The sequence below is a fragment of the Podarcis raffonei genome, chromosome 13 (assembly GCF_027172205.1).
Source record: "Podarcis raffonei isolate rPodRaf1 chromosome 13, rPodRaf1.pri, whole genome shotgun sequence".
Lineage (NCBI taxonomy): Eukaryota > Metazoa > Chordata > Lepidosauria > Squamata > Lacertidae > Podarcis > Podarcis raffonei.
Window position 1 is genome coordinate 20416796 of NC_070614.1, and position 14274 is coordinate 20431069.

General features: G+C 46.0%; 1 protein-coding gene across 2 annotated transcripts in view; it reads right to left on the minus strand.

The window, feature by feature from the left end:
- Window positions 1–12278, minus strand: part of ITGA3 (integrin subunit alpha 3) — an 83521-nt gene extending 71243 nt beyond the window's left edge. The window contains exon 1 of one of the 2 annotated variants that reach the window (XR_008327250.1): window positions 11630–12277. Coding sequence is in view for 1 of the 2 variants with exons in the window: in XM_053361333.1 (XP_053217308.1) it covers window positions 11630–11859 (230 nt within the window). In the remaining variant the exon portion in view is untranslated. Of the gene's footprint in view, window positions 1–11629 lie in introns of both variants that reach the window. The other variant, XM_053361333.1, reaches the window with a different exon arrangement.
- Window positions 12279–14274: the final 1996 nt, after the last annotated feature.

The following is a 14274-nucleotide window of genomic DNA, read 5'->3' on the forward strand; positions in this document are numbered from 1 at the left end:
TGCATTTTTAGGAGAAAGCAAAACCCTCATGCATTCAAAATTGACTTCAAGGGTGAGCTTTCATTGAAATTAAACTCTGGGGCTGCCCCTTTCCTAAAACACCGCTCACAGATCAAATCCCCCAAACTTTCTCACAGTGTTCGCACATGCAGACACATGTTTCACACAGCTGCCTCTTTCCCCCCTTTTCACCTAAAGCCTGTGGGGTGAGGGTGGGGGGGTCTGCTGTTCTTGGAGGAAAAATGAGGGGGGGAACCAGAATTGCCCATTGCCTTCGACAGAGAAGCCCTCAACTTCATCAAGAGCTTTGCAAATGAATCTTTGGAATGTCTCCACAGATGCTTTCCGAGCCGTGCAGCTGCTGCCGTCAGAAATCCTCTCCAGGGCACAAGACATCCTTGTCAAAGGGGTAGGAGAGCGAGGGAGACCCTCCAGCTGTCTCAGAAATGCGAAAGCCAAGAAGTCTGACTCTCCTCTCATTCCCCCCCCCCCGCTCTCCCACTGTTTTTGCCCTGATGGTGTTAATATGTTTGTTATTTTTTAAGTAGGTACTGCAGCGTGAGCAAACAAGGCCTATTGCAAAATTCAACTCCGAGAGGTGACCGGAGCTCGCAGCTCTTTAGAAGTCTTGCCATGTGCTTTGGAAGGCTTCACTGCTCATCCCAGATGCACAGAGCCTGGCTGCGCTTGCTTCAACAGCCTCAGAAAGGCGCTTTGCGTATGCTCAGAAGCACCGTTAGGATTTTGTGTGATCTGAACTGGGGATGGGGAACCTGAGGCTCTCGGAATGCTCCCATCGGCATTAGCCAACATGGGCGATGTTTAGCCAACAAAATCCAGAAGGCTGCAAGCTCCTCATTGACCATTTCATGGTTTAATCCTGGAACTAAACAGCCGCAGCAACAGATTCAATAACAATCCACATATTTTGAGTGAGCCATGAATGTCCAGCCACACTGCTTCATCCCTTTCGAGAAAGTTCACAGATCAGTAGTATAACACATGCCTTTGAACCAGTGGTGTGTGGTCAGCAGACTAGGAGGACTAGGCTAGCCCCATAAATGTTCCCCTGGTGCCACTTTCCCAAAGCCCTGAAAAGCTTCTGTCCGTCTTAGGGAGGGAGGCTTGATACTCCCATGGGTCCATGAGCCCTCCCACCACCTTCCCAGTGCCCACCTGGCTTTGGGAAGGAGACAGGGGACTCCAGCACCCTGTCAGAGCCCTGCCTTCTCCTTCCCAAAGCCCAGGAAGCTTTTGCCCAGCTTAGGGAGCCTTAAATGGACTCGGCCTAGTATACCTGAAGGAGCATCTCCACCTCCATCGTTCAGCCCGGACACTGAGGTCCAGCGCTGAGGGCCTTCTGGCGGTTCCCTCACTGCAAGAAGTGAGGTTACAGAGAACCAGGCATAGGGCCTTCTCAGTGGTGGCTCCCGCCCTGTGGAACGCCCTCCCATCAGATGTCAAGGAAACAAACAACTCTCTGACTTTTAGAAGACATCTGAAGGCAGCCCTGTTTAAGGAAGTTTCTAATGTTTGATGTTTTATTGTGTTTTTAATATTCTGTTGGGAGTCTCCTAGAGTGGCTGGGGAAACCCAGCCAGATGGGTGGGGTATAAATAATAATTATTATTATAGGGAGGAAGGTGTGATACTGATGCTTCTGATGTCAGGACATTGAGACATCACACACATGATGTCAACCTCTCCCCCATCACCCTCACAAGCTGGCGCTACTGGCCCTAACTGTTCCCCTACGAAAAATTTCACTGCACGCCGCTGCTTTGAATGCAGGAAGTCCCAGATTCAGTCTCCAGGGTGGAGTTGGGAACCCAGTCTGAAAACCTGGAGAGAGCAGCAGGCAATCTTGAGTTGGGCTGACTAACGGTCTGGTTTGATATAAGGTAGCTTCCTACGCAAAATTGGAACAGAGTCACAAGGCCGAAAGAAATTATGGCCATGGAGCACTTTGCAGGATTTATCTGCTACCAAACTGATTCGGAATAAGTGCACGGATGAAATGCCCCGCCCCCTAAATGCCAGATGTCTAATAAAACAATTTTTCTTTCTTTTTCAGATCTTTTTAACACCTGATGCACAGAAATTTGTGACATCTTTCTCCATCTTCCCCCTCCCAGTACGTTTCCGAGCACAATTCAAAGTGTTGATGCTGACCTCTAAAGCCCTAAATGGCCTTGGTCCTGTATACCTGAATGGGCACCTCTACCCCCATCGTTCAGCCCGGACACTGAAGTCCAGCGCCGAGGGCCTTCTGGCGGTTCCCTCACTGTGAGAAGTGAAGTTACAGGGAACCAGGCAAAGGGCCTTCTCGCCCCATGGAAAGCCCTTCCATCAGATGTCAAAGAGATAAATAATTATACGACTGCCTGTAGACATCTGAAGGCTGCCCTGTATCAAGGCGCTTGTAATGTTCTGTTCTGTTGATGTTTGTTTATGTTAGAAGCTGCCCAGAGTGGCTGGGGCAACCCAGGCATTTGGGCGAAGTACTACTAGTACTAACAATAATAATAATAATAATATAATCAGGAAAAGCTTTAATAAATGCTTGCCTGGAAGACCACTATTAAAGGCAGAGGAACAGGGCTCCCCACCAAACATGGCATAGATTTAGATCGCCTTTAAAAACGAACTTACCTAATTTTCTCTTTCTGAAACAATATGCAAACCAAAACGCAGCCATTTTTTGAAATCGGCACTTCTCTGAATTTTGAATTGCAGTTCTCCAGTCAAAGAAAGTGCACTGGACTTACTAGCATGCTGGTCTCCAACTACTGGATTGCGGCCTGATCCACAGTGGGTCACAACAGGAGCGCTACCATCATGCAAATATGTGGTAAAAGGTTAAGAAATAGGCCCCTAAATGTATGTTCAGATTAGAAATGGGTCCTGGAACTAGCTATGCTAGCGTAAAGGGCAGGGCTAGCCCAAGACATTTTGGCACCTGAGGTAAACCACAAAATGGCGTCCCCACTCCCTGCCAGGGAAGAAGGAGTGAAGATCTACATCAGGAATGGGGGTGGGGGTGGAATAAAGATCTACATTGGGATCTGCTGCTCCTGTGGATCCTGCCGCCTGAGGCAGTTGCTTCATGTTACCTCATGTGTGGGCCGGCCCTGGCAAAGGGCACCTATAAATGCATATATTAGTGAAAATAAAATACATTTTCATGCATTCTAGTAAGCGGAATCTCTTTCAGAAAGGTTTATTTCAGGCAAAATTGCCTACAAGAATGTGCTTATGAAGAGAAATCCTTTTGCAAAATAAAAATCGCCAACCTATGTGCAAATGTGGAAAGCTGAATTTAAGATTGGAAAAACAGAAACAGACAGATTCACCCATCCTTGCGCAGCCCCAGTAAGAACAGAAGAACACAAACAGATCTCCGGCTGAAACGCAATCTAGAAGATCAGTACATTTAGAATTAGTGCAAGTAGCCGTGATTTATACCAAGGCTAAGTAAGGAAGGGGGTGTGTGGAAGAAACCCTGGCTCTTAAACAACATAATACATGTCTCCATGGGAACAGAGGCCTGAGCTAAGAGAGAGAGTTAGTTAATCAAGAGGAAAAATCCGGTGGTTTGAAAAGGTCTTTTGTAAAGCACCGTAGAATTTATCCAATCCATCAAAGAACTACAAGAATGTTAACAGGGCCATGGGAACCTCACACCTTGATCCTCAAGGATGAGACTGGTCTAGGATAGGCCTCTGTTTGTAAATGAACAATTCACGGCTGGGTCTGGATGAAGAGATACTCTTGGGCCTAAGAAATACACTTGGGCCATCGCTCTGGATCAAAACATTCAAATTGGCTGGTGGGGAGGAAGGAATGTCAAATCAAAATCAGAAAAAGCTCAAGGTTGTTCCACTAGGGAGTGGGGAGCAATTCAATATGGTCCACGTTTAAAGGCAAAACTACACAATTCACTCTTCCTGAAACACTACAAGGCCTGAACCATGGCAGTCTTTCAAAATTCACACCTGTCCGAATTTTGCAATGTAGTTTTCCAGCAAACTAATAAGTACAGGGGACGCGGGTGGCGCTGTGGGTAAAAGCCTCAGCGCCTAGGGCTTGCCGATCGAAAGGTTGGCGGTTCGAATCCCCGTGGCGGGGTGCGCTCCCGTTGCTCGATCCCAGCGCCTGCCAACCTAGCAGTTTGAAAGCACCCCTGGGTGCAAGTAGATAAATAGGGACCGCTTACTAGCGGGAAGGTAAACGGCGTTTCCGTGTGCGGCTCTGGCTCGCCAGAGCAGCGATGTCATGCTGGCCACGTGACCCGGAAGTGTCTCCGGACAGCGCTGGCCCCCGGCCTCTTGAGTGAGATGGGCGCACAACCCTAGAGTCTGTCAAGACTGGCCCGTACGGGCAGGGGTACCTTTACCTTTTAATAAGTACAGGGATGCATTTGCCGTGGGGAAGTGTGAAAGAAAATATGGTTGCCATATTTTGAAGAGCAAAAGAAGGACACCTGGGACAATTTCAACTTTTAACTATGGATCGCTATGACAACTCTACCCATGAAAAGGAGGGCATGTCCTGGAAAAAGAGGACATATGGCAACCCTGGATGTGTATACTAGTGATGAGGACATGCAAAAAAAATATGCATCACATTCAGGGAAATCGCCTTGCAGGAATGCTTGTCTTAGGCAAAATTGCATACAATTGTGTGCCAGTTAGGGGAAATGTCCACTAAACTGCTGCTGAACTTCCATGAAGTTACCATATTGGCTTGAATATAAGCCTCACTTCCCCCCCCAATTCCAACCATGAAAAGTTAAAGTGCAGCTTAAATTCGCGACCTTACAAAAATTGGCCTTTTTACGATATCGCCGCTGAAACAGACATACGGTAAATGTTTTATTGTTGATTTGCGAGCTTGAGACTGTTCATGTGCCATTTACGGGTGTGAGTGCCTGCGGAAATTGTAGCCAATTGAATAGCGATTTGCGATTTCAGCGATTGTACGGTAACTTTTGCAGGCTTGGAAAATCAAAGGCTTAAATTGGCTCCGAGTTAAAATTCTACCAACCGCAGCGACTTTCAGCGTGTAACCCAATTTTAAGGGAGCGGCTTATATTTGGGTATTCTCCCCCCCCCCTTGAATTTTAAAGGTGCGGCTTATTTGCGGGTGTGGCTTATATTCGGGCCAATACGGTATGTGAGTGTTAGTAGGAGCGATTGTTGCTTATTTGCCTGTTTCTTCCCTCTTGGAGACAGTGGTTTCTACACCCAGAGTTAGAAGGAAAGGGAGATGGGCTATGGAGAGAGGGGGGGAGCTGTGCTTTAGGGCTCCTGGAACTACAACCGCTTGGGGTTTTCCAAGAATGATTTGGAAACAGCACGCCAGACAGCAAGCGGATCAGTTAAGGACTGCAAAGCCTCAGATCCGAATCTTTCTGAGCTCTCTGGCTGATCCTGAGCCGAGCCGCATGAGACAAAAGCATAATTAATGCATATGAAAATAGACTTCTGTGGGGGAAGAATTTCCATTGATTTCGCTTTCCCCCATCACCTTTGCATAGGTACTTTGTGCATTAGGGCAATACCTTTCCATTTAACCTTTTGCACATGGCTGGAATTCGTCTCAGTGCTTTGTAAGTGTATTTACACACACACACACACACACACACACACACACACACACACGTAACAAAAGCCAGAGGGACAGACTGCTTAGGAAGGCTGGAGGAAAAATTCAGATTTTTTGATGCCAACCTCAGATAGTCAGTAAGGTTTCCCAGTCCTGTAGAGAATTAATACAATACTTTGCGGTGTTTCATATCGTAAGGGCAGAGAAAACTGCTTTAAATCACTGGTCCATTCAGCTCAGCATTGTTTCAAGAAGAAACCACTACTCAGAAGTAAGTCCCATTGAGTTAACAAGCCTTACTCCCAGGTAGGGCTGGAAGGATCTATACTTTTCCATTCTCTCAGTTTCTCATTTTTCAAATCTTCATTTCGGCTTCTCTACATGTTTGCAGAAATTTTCCACTGAGGGGAAAAGTCCTTAGCGTTTCGGTGCAGACTTCTGCTAATGAACATACGCAGTTTAGACTGATGTGCCCATTTTCGCAAGTGATTTTTCCTGAATAAAATGTGCTGCTATATCTAATATCCTCATTCTCAGGCACACTATCATATGCGCTTTTGTATACTTTGGGCTGGAAAACAGCACCGCAAAATTCAGACAAATGTACGTTTCAAAGATAAGCTGCGTTCTGGTTCTCGTATTGTTTCAGAAAGCGTGGATCTGCTAGATCTGGCTTTAAAGGTGTACTGACTCAAATTTCTCCTCCATTGCCCCCCCTTCCGCCCAGTAAGTAAACATAGGATCAGAACCTTAGATCAGCTGCTCCTCAAACAGCCCTAAACTACCAACTCACTAAGTACCTGCATCACACCCAGATGACTCTCTCTGCATGGCAGACAGGCAGCGTGAGTGAAGGAGGAGGCGCAAACCACAGGGAAGCATCTGCAAGACTAGGCATGTGCTTTGAAGAACAAACTCAAAGGGGTAAAGCAGGCCAGTGTGTGCCACGTGCAAAAAATGAGGAGGGAACAGAGCCAAGAGCCTCCAATTCACATGCCCCAAGGGGATGGCTGTTGGAAATCCAGCATGTGCCCCTTCATATAGAATCACAGAGTTGGAAGATACCCTGAGGATCATCTAGTCCAACCCTCCGGAATTCAGGAATATGCAGCTGTTCCATACGGGCATCAAATCTGCAACCTTGGCCTTAATGGCACCACGCTCTAACCAACTGAGCTATTCTCCTTGCATTATTCCATTGCAGCCTGCTTTTGAGCCACTAGGCTGATATCTCTCTTGCCCCAGTGTATTTTTTTTAATGGCTCTTAACAGTGGCTGTTTTAAATAATAATAATAATAAATTTTTCTTTATACCCTGCCCTCCCCAGCCAAGACCGTGCTCAGGGCGGCTAACAACCAATAATAAAAACAAGTTGATTAAAATACAATTTTTAAAAAAGATTAAAATACAACATTAAAACATGAGGAAGCAGCCTCTTCATAGGAGGAGAAAGGAAAAAGAAAGGGGGAGGGAATCAAACTGATTCTAAGCCAAAGTTTTCTTCGTGATTTTCATGGGGTGATGGATTGATGTATGGTGGTGGGGAAGAATGAGTCGGTTTTCTTTTGCTTCATTGCGAATCAGGTTTGGGGGTTTTTATTGTCGTTTTTTAAAAAGGTGAAATTTATACTTTTTAGCTCATTTTCATTTTTAATTATTTTGCTGCCTGATCTTTAGAGGATGCTTGGATTTAGTCCTTTTACCATGGATTTTCCTCGCATTTTTTTTTTTTTTTTGCAGCTGATTTTTTATGTGGCAATGTTTATTTTGACACCGACGAGGATGCTCTATTGAGTTGCGTTTCATCGAATGTATAAATTCCCTCCTTTTTGTTTTGGTGTTTGCTGTTTACTTAAGGTGTTTTAACCTGTGTTGTAAACCGCTTAAGAGTTTTGCGTAACGACGAGCAGTAAATAAATAAATAAATATTCTTATCATTTTAAATATTTTTTATAACTACCCATTTCAGGTGTCTCCCCACAACTCCTCACATTGAGAAGTGTGGACCAGACATAGGAAGCAATCCTATGCACACAAGAAGCTTGGCGTAATACAAACCGGCGTAAGTTAAACTGCCCTAAAGATACACCAGAGCCAAATCCCGTTCAGCTGTGGAACCGCTGCAGCTGCTCTGCCTAAGCCTGGAAGAGGGGAAACATGCCTTTAAAATAGTGTTTTATGCAGGGCTGCCAATCATCTGAATGAGCAGAACAAGCTTAGGATTCGACCTAAGAGTCTCCCCCGGTGCTGCCCAAACCACACCCCCAGAATGTCCATTTTGGGCATCTTGCGCTGGCCTCGACTCAGCCAGACCGGTGGGGGTATAAATAATAACATTATCATTATTATTAAGTTATGCTGGTGTGCCTTTGGCTAAGCCAGGCTAGTCACTTAACACCAGCAGAGCCAGAGATCATCTATGCATCCTAAACTGCCCATCTTGACAGATCTTGCCCCCGTCAACAATGCCACCAGATTCCTGGTGGAGCACATATATTTTAACCAGCTGGTATCGACTGAGGTGTTTCAACGATGATTTCTGCCTGTCTGGGTAGGCTTGCCTAGAAAAAAAAATTTTTAAGCAGGTGTTGAAAAGAGCAGCGAAGGTGGTTGGCTAATGTCAAGAGGCAGGGAATTCCACTGTGTATGGATTTATGTAGATGGGTGCCAACAACAACAAGTTCAGAATCAGTATTATGTGATACCTGTAACACTGCCAGTTCTTTAGACTGAAGCGGTCGTATGGGCCTATATGGGGTAAAGCGATCTCACAGGTAAACTGCTCCCAAGCTGCTAAGGGCTTTAAGGTGTGTCTCCACCTCCACAGTTCAGCCCAGACACTGAGGTCCATCTCTGAGGGCCTTCTGGCGGTTCCCTCATTGCGAGAAGTGAGGTTGCAGGGAACCAGGCAGAAGGCCTTCTCGGTGGTGGCGCCCACCCTGTGGAATGCCCTCCCATCAGATGTCAAGGAAATAAACAACTATCTGACTTTTAGAAGAAAGACATCTGAAGGCAGCCCTGTTTAGGGAAGTTTAATGTTTGATGTTTTATCGTGTTTTTAATATTCTGTTGGGAGCTGCCCCGAGTGGCTGGGGAAACCCAGACAAATGGGCAGGGCACTAATAATAATAATAATTGTTATTGTTATAACACCTTTAATTGGGCCCAATTGCAAATGGGCAATCAGGGCAGTTCTCTGAAAAGAGGTATTGTTGCGTTTATGCAAATTTACATAGGAAAAAAATGGCATATAAATGGAAATAATAACATAAAATACTTTAGGGATTTTTTTAAATTAAAAAAATGAAGTTTTTTGGGTTCCTTTTTACTTGCATAAATACTGAGTGGGATATAAATTTCTTAGAAGAAATAAAAGCATTCCAGCAACCATTTGATGCCATTAAAAAAAGAAGAAGGTATGACATACATACCAAATATTTAGTACTGCATCCTTGCTGGATAAGGTTTCGAAAGGCTTCTCGTGAACCAACAGAGTGGCCTGCATGTTGCATTGGTTGGGTTGGCACCTGTTATCTGCTGCCACTTGCATAAGAGCTGAGCCTCATCCATGCACTGAGTGCTAAGGGAGCCTCGCCCTCACATGCATATCCCAAACAAAACTGTGCTGCTCTGAATTAAGCAGGTTTGGGATGGTAAGGATTTGTCCCTAAGTGTGGTGCTATGGATTAAACCACAGAGCCTAGGACGTGCCAATCAGAAGCTCGGCGGTTCGGATCCCCATGACGGGGTGAGCTCCCGTTGCTCGGTCCCTGCTCCTGTCAACCTAGCAGTTCGAAAGCACACCAGTGCGAGTAGATAAATAGGTACCGCTTCGGCGGGAAGGTAAACGGCGTTTCCGTGCGCTGCTCTGGTTCGCCAGAAGTGGCTTAGTCATGCTGGCCACATGAGCCGGAAGCTGTACGCCGGCTCCCTCAGCCTATAGAGCGAGATGAACGCCGCATCCCCAGAGTCAGCCACAACTGGACCTAATGGTCAGGGGTCCCTTTACCTTTACCTTAAGTTCTGATTTGCCCTTTTTATTCTGCTTCCCCAGTAAGGTATATCAATGTGCTGTCAGTGTTCGAAATTAGCCAGGCGCCAGGAGCACTTGTGACATGCCTGGGTGCCAGGATGGCACCTGACATTTTTATCATTTACTTAATTTATATATACCGCCCTATACCCGAAGGTCTCAGGGCGATTCACATAAAATATCATCTCCACCATCTGGAAGGTGCATGCCTGGGGATCATTGAATCTGGACTGTTTTTGCACACCCATGCCCCCATCCTGTAGAATTCTATCTTTTATATATTATCTGCACAATCAGAACGAATTTTTGGAACCAAATGCATTTTCTGTGCAGCCGGAGGAGCAGAAGTCATCATTAAGAAAAAGAGTTTGGGGCAGATATACAGTGGTACTTCAGGTTACATACGCTTCAAGTTACATACGCTTCTGGTTACAGACTCCACTAACCCAGAAATAGTACCTCGGATTAAGAACTTTGCTTCAGGATGAGAAGAGAAATTGTGCTCTGGCGGCGCAGCGGCAGCAGGAGGCCCCATTAGCTAAAGTGGTGCTTCAGGTTAAGAACAGTTTCAGGTTAAGAACGGACCTCCGGAACGAATTAAGTACTTAACCTGAGGTACCACTGTACATGTGAACTGTCCCTGGATAAAGTGACTTTTCTTCCCTAAGTTCTCAGAGCTCTTAACCTGGCTCAAGGTGGTCATCTGAACTAGCCAGATGTTTAACTGAGAATCCATCACTGTCAGTCATCCATCATTTGTAAAAATAAGACTTTAGAGCCGTCTTACCCCCAAACTAGACATTCTGTTCTGGCAACTGTAACCTTGGTTTAAGAAGCTATTTGGATCCTAGCTCATACATCCGAGTTTCTAACACTGCATTTTCTGATTAGGTTGCAATGTGCCACTGGGTAGACTTGAATTTAACTGCAAGAGTTGCCATCTTTCTGGGTCTGTGGACATATCTGCAAACCACAACCAAGCATACTCTGCAACACATGATATTGGCTACAATGCAATGCTTCTTACAAGCCTAATTTGTGTGGAAAAAACCCTTCGGGCAACCAGGGAAAACCTTCATAGGCACCCACAAGCAGCACGTTGGCAACCGCCGATCTTGTGTTACCGGTGGCCACCAATATTCAGTGACCCTGAATATATTTTCTGTCAGCAAACAGCATTAACCATCACATTTGCAGCCGCTTCCCTGGTTTCAATCAACATCTCGCTTCGGAAGGAAAGGGCCAATTGATGTTGGACGCACCAGGCCACATGTGGTACAACCCCAACACAATAGGGCATAAATTGCTCTCGAACACACACGCAAACAGGCATCGAGTTCAGGAACAGATGAATTCCAGCTAAATCCAAAAAGCTGACAAGCTGAATGGCACAAACAGATGTGAATTGCAGCACGCTTGGGGGGGGGGAGTGGATGCAAGTAACTTCTCCATTAGTTCACAGACACTTATTATAAGAGTCTCTTTTGCTAACCAGAGACCACAAAAATATGCTAGATCTCCATTCCCAAGAGAAGGAACCAAGAATATGACATTTAATTAAAAGCAGATTGGGGAAGTGCCAAACTTTGTTGGCAGCAAGGAGGGCGAATGAGCGCAGAAATGGGGGCTTTGCCAACCTGTTGTTCTAGGCAAAAATGGGCAGAAAGAAAAGAGTGTGCCTCTCGGTATAACACCCCAGATAGGTCTACTCAAAAGTAAGTCCCTCAGAGTTCAGATGGGGCTTCCTGGGGGAGGAACAAAAAGGGATGTCAGCTTAAATATCGGACAGCTCTCTAAATCTCAGATCCCTGCTTGCCGGACAGTTCTGTGTGATTCGAATGCCTGCTCCCCTCTTAACTACTGCAGCGGATTTTATGCCTCCAGTCTGAATCTCAAGTTCAGAAAGAGAGTGGGAGGCTCCGGAGAAAAGGGCGCCTCTCACAATACCAAACATTGCACGCTCCCCGTCCCAACGCTGTGTCACTTACAGGTATCGTTGCCCGTCCATGTGATGGTGCAGAGCCACGGAGAGTCCGAAGTAGCTGTCCGGGGTCTTGCCTTTCTTGTGGATCAAAAATTTCGTGTCCAGGTTGAAAGCCGCGCATCTCGGGGCGCAGAGGGAAATCCACAGGGCGCATGCCAGCAGGAGCGCTTTCTGCCTCCCAAGCTGGCTCTTGCGTCCTGCGGGTCTGCAAAGGTGGAACTGGCTAGCGCCCATGTCGTGTTTCGCCGATTTCTTTCTCCTTCTTTTTTTGCTTCCCAGGAGTCTGCTGCGCCCTTCTGCAAAGGAGTTTGCGGGTGGCTTGCTCGTTTTGCTGGGGGCTGGGGGGGGGGAAACCCGGCTTGCTGTTGTTGTTGCTTTCAGTTCCTGGAGTTTTGCCCTCCTCCCCTCTCCAACCTCCTTTGTGAATGTTGCAGATTGTAGCAGCAGCAGCAGCAGCCTCCCTGCTTAGCGATCGGGGATTCCTTCCTCTCCACCCGGTTCTTCCCTACGCGCAAAAGGCTCGGATGGAGCCGGTTCTGTGGCTGGTATCGCGCAAGCGAGGCGCGCGCGTGCTTGCTTGGTTACCTCCCTCCCCACCTTGCACAGAGTCTGAGCAGCCGCTCTGGCTACACTTTTCTTCCGGGGGAAAAAGAAACAGTCGGAGCGAGCAGGAGTGACAAGCGCTTGGTTCTTAAAGGGGCCCCGGACAGGTTGGACACCTGCCCAGCGCGCAAACAAAGACGAGGGCAGATAAAAGGCCGGGGAACTGATTTCATTCTTACTAGTATTTTCTTTTTCTTTTATAAAAAAAAGTACCTTAAAGGTACAAAGACCCAGATTTGCCTGGAGGTTTCCAGACGCACGCTTTCCCCTCGAAGCTCATCTTTCCTTGATCACAGGTGTATTGGGGCGCGCTGCGTTTAGTCAGCGGGCAAGGGGGTGCACTCTGCACGCGCTCAGGGGCCCTTGTTTTTATTATGACGCCGCGCTAGAAATAACAAGAGCCGGTTCTGGCGCACTTGCCGGCTTTCCTGGGTAAACCGCTGGGCTTATCTAAAGGAAGCAGAAGTTTGCCTGACTCAGAACCATCACTGGATCAAAATATTTTACCAGATGTCCCTTGCATTTCCCTCAGTCAGCCCTGGCAAAGCCCTACCATTGGTGCTGTGAGGTTTGTCTGTTTTGTTATTGCATTGCTATCCTGTTCCTTGGCCAAGATGCTCATCTCACTCTCTGCCTGTCCCAAGTTCACTGTCACAACAACCCTATAGGGTAGGAGGCAATAAAGTGGTCCAAAATCACCCAGTGAGCTTTGTTGCAAAACAGAGCTGCCTCTCCCTGGTCTAAGTTCAACATCCTAGCCACTCCACCTGACTTGGTCTATAGTTTTGAGGTTCCGGGACTGATCCCTGCTGAGCCAGCCCTCCCGGAGTCAAGTAAACTGCACTGGAATTACATACAACTTAAAGTGAGAGAGAGGCTGGTTCCTCCCTCAGGTTCACAGCTTTCAAATGTGATAAGCAGACACCCATCTCAGAATAGCTCAGTTGGTTTGAGCAAGGTGCTGATAACACCAAGTTTGCAGGTTCGATCCCTGTATTGGACAGCTGTATATTCCTGGACTACATGATTCTCAGGGTGCCTTCTAACTCTACAAATCTGTGATTCTAACGTGTGTGTATATGTATATCAAAATCTAGCTATGCTGTTTGGTCCTCCCTAAGATGGCTTTCCACTACGGATGTTTGTATTTCAAAATGCTCTCTATGTGCGCAAATGTATTCTTCCGAATTCATAGATTTCATAGTTTCAAAACCACACCCCTTAGCTGATTTGTCATTATGACATACAAGTTACTTCCAGGTGACCTTCTAATTGAGCATTTGTTCTGGTTTATTTGCATAAACTCTGCAGGTTGGCTCAAAGATGTTGTATGTTTACTAAGCATTCATACTGGTTTGTTTGCACCAAGTTTGTGGGAAGGTTAGAAAACATTGGCTGTCGTTTTTTATTGAGTTTTCATTCTGATTTGTGAAGTTACGTTTATAACCTGCTGCTTTTATTGTATGTTCGTTCAATTGTTTTGTTTTTTATAATTTTATTTGTAAATTTTCAACAAATAAACAATTCAACAACATTTCAAATTTAGCAATCAGTCATTCCACCTACGACTTCATCCCTCCGTGTTTCCCTCAAAATTTCAATTTATGCTGCATATTATTGTTACTCTATACCTTCACCTTATCTCACATAAAGAACAAAAAGCTCACCCTCCACTGCTGTTCTTACTCAAATCCTATTTGCATTCTAACATTTTTACACCGAACTTTTAAGCATTCTGCAAATATTTTCCAATCTTCTTTAAGACCAGTCTCTTTCTGAACTCTAATTTTGCACGTCAAACTTGGCTGGTCTACATAGTCTATCAATCTCAGCTGCCATTCTTCTTCAGTAGGGAGCACCGCATCATGCCATTCTTGTGCGTATAATATTCCTGCTGCCGTGGTTGCGTAAAGATATAGATTTATCTGGGTTTGGGGGAATATCTGCTCCAGTTATCTCTAGTAAAAAAGGAGGAGGAGGAGGGGGGGGAGGAGGAGCTTCTAGTTTTGGGGGGATAGTTGCCTTAAATAACTTTGTCAACTCATT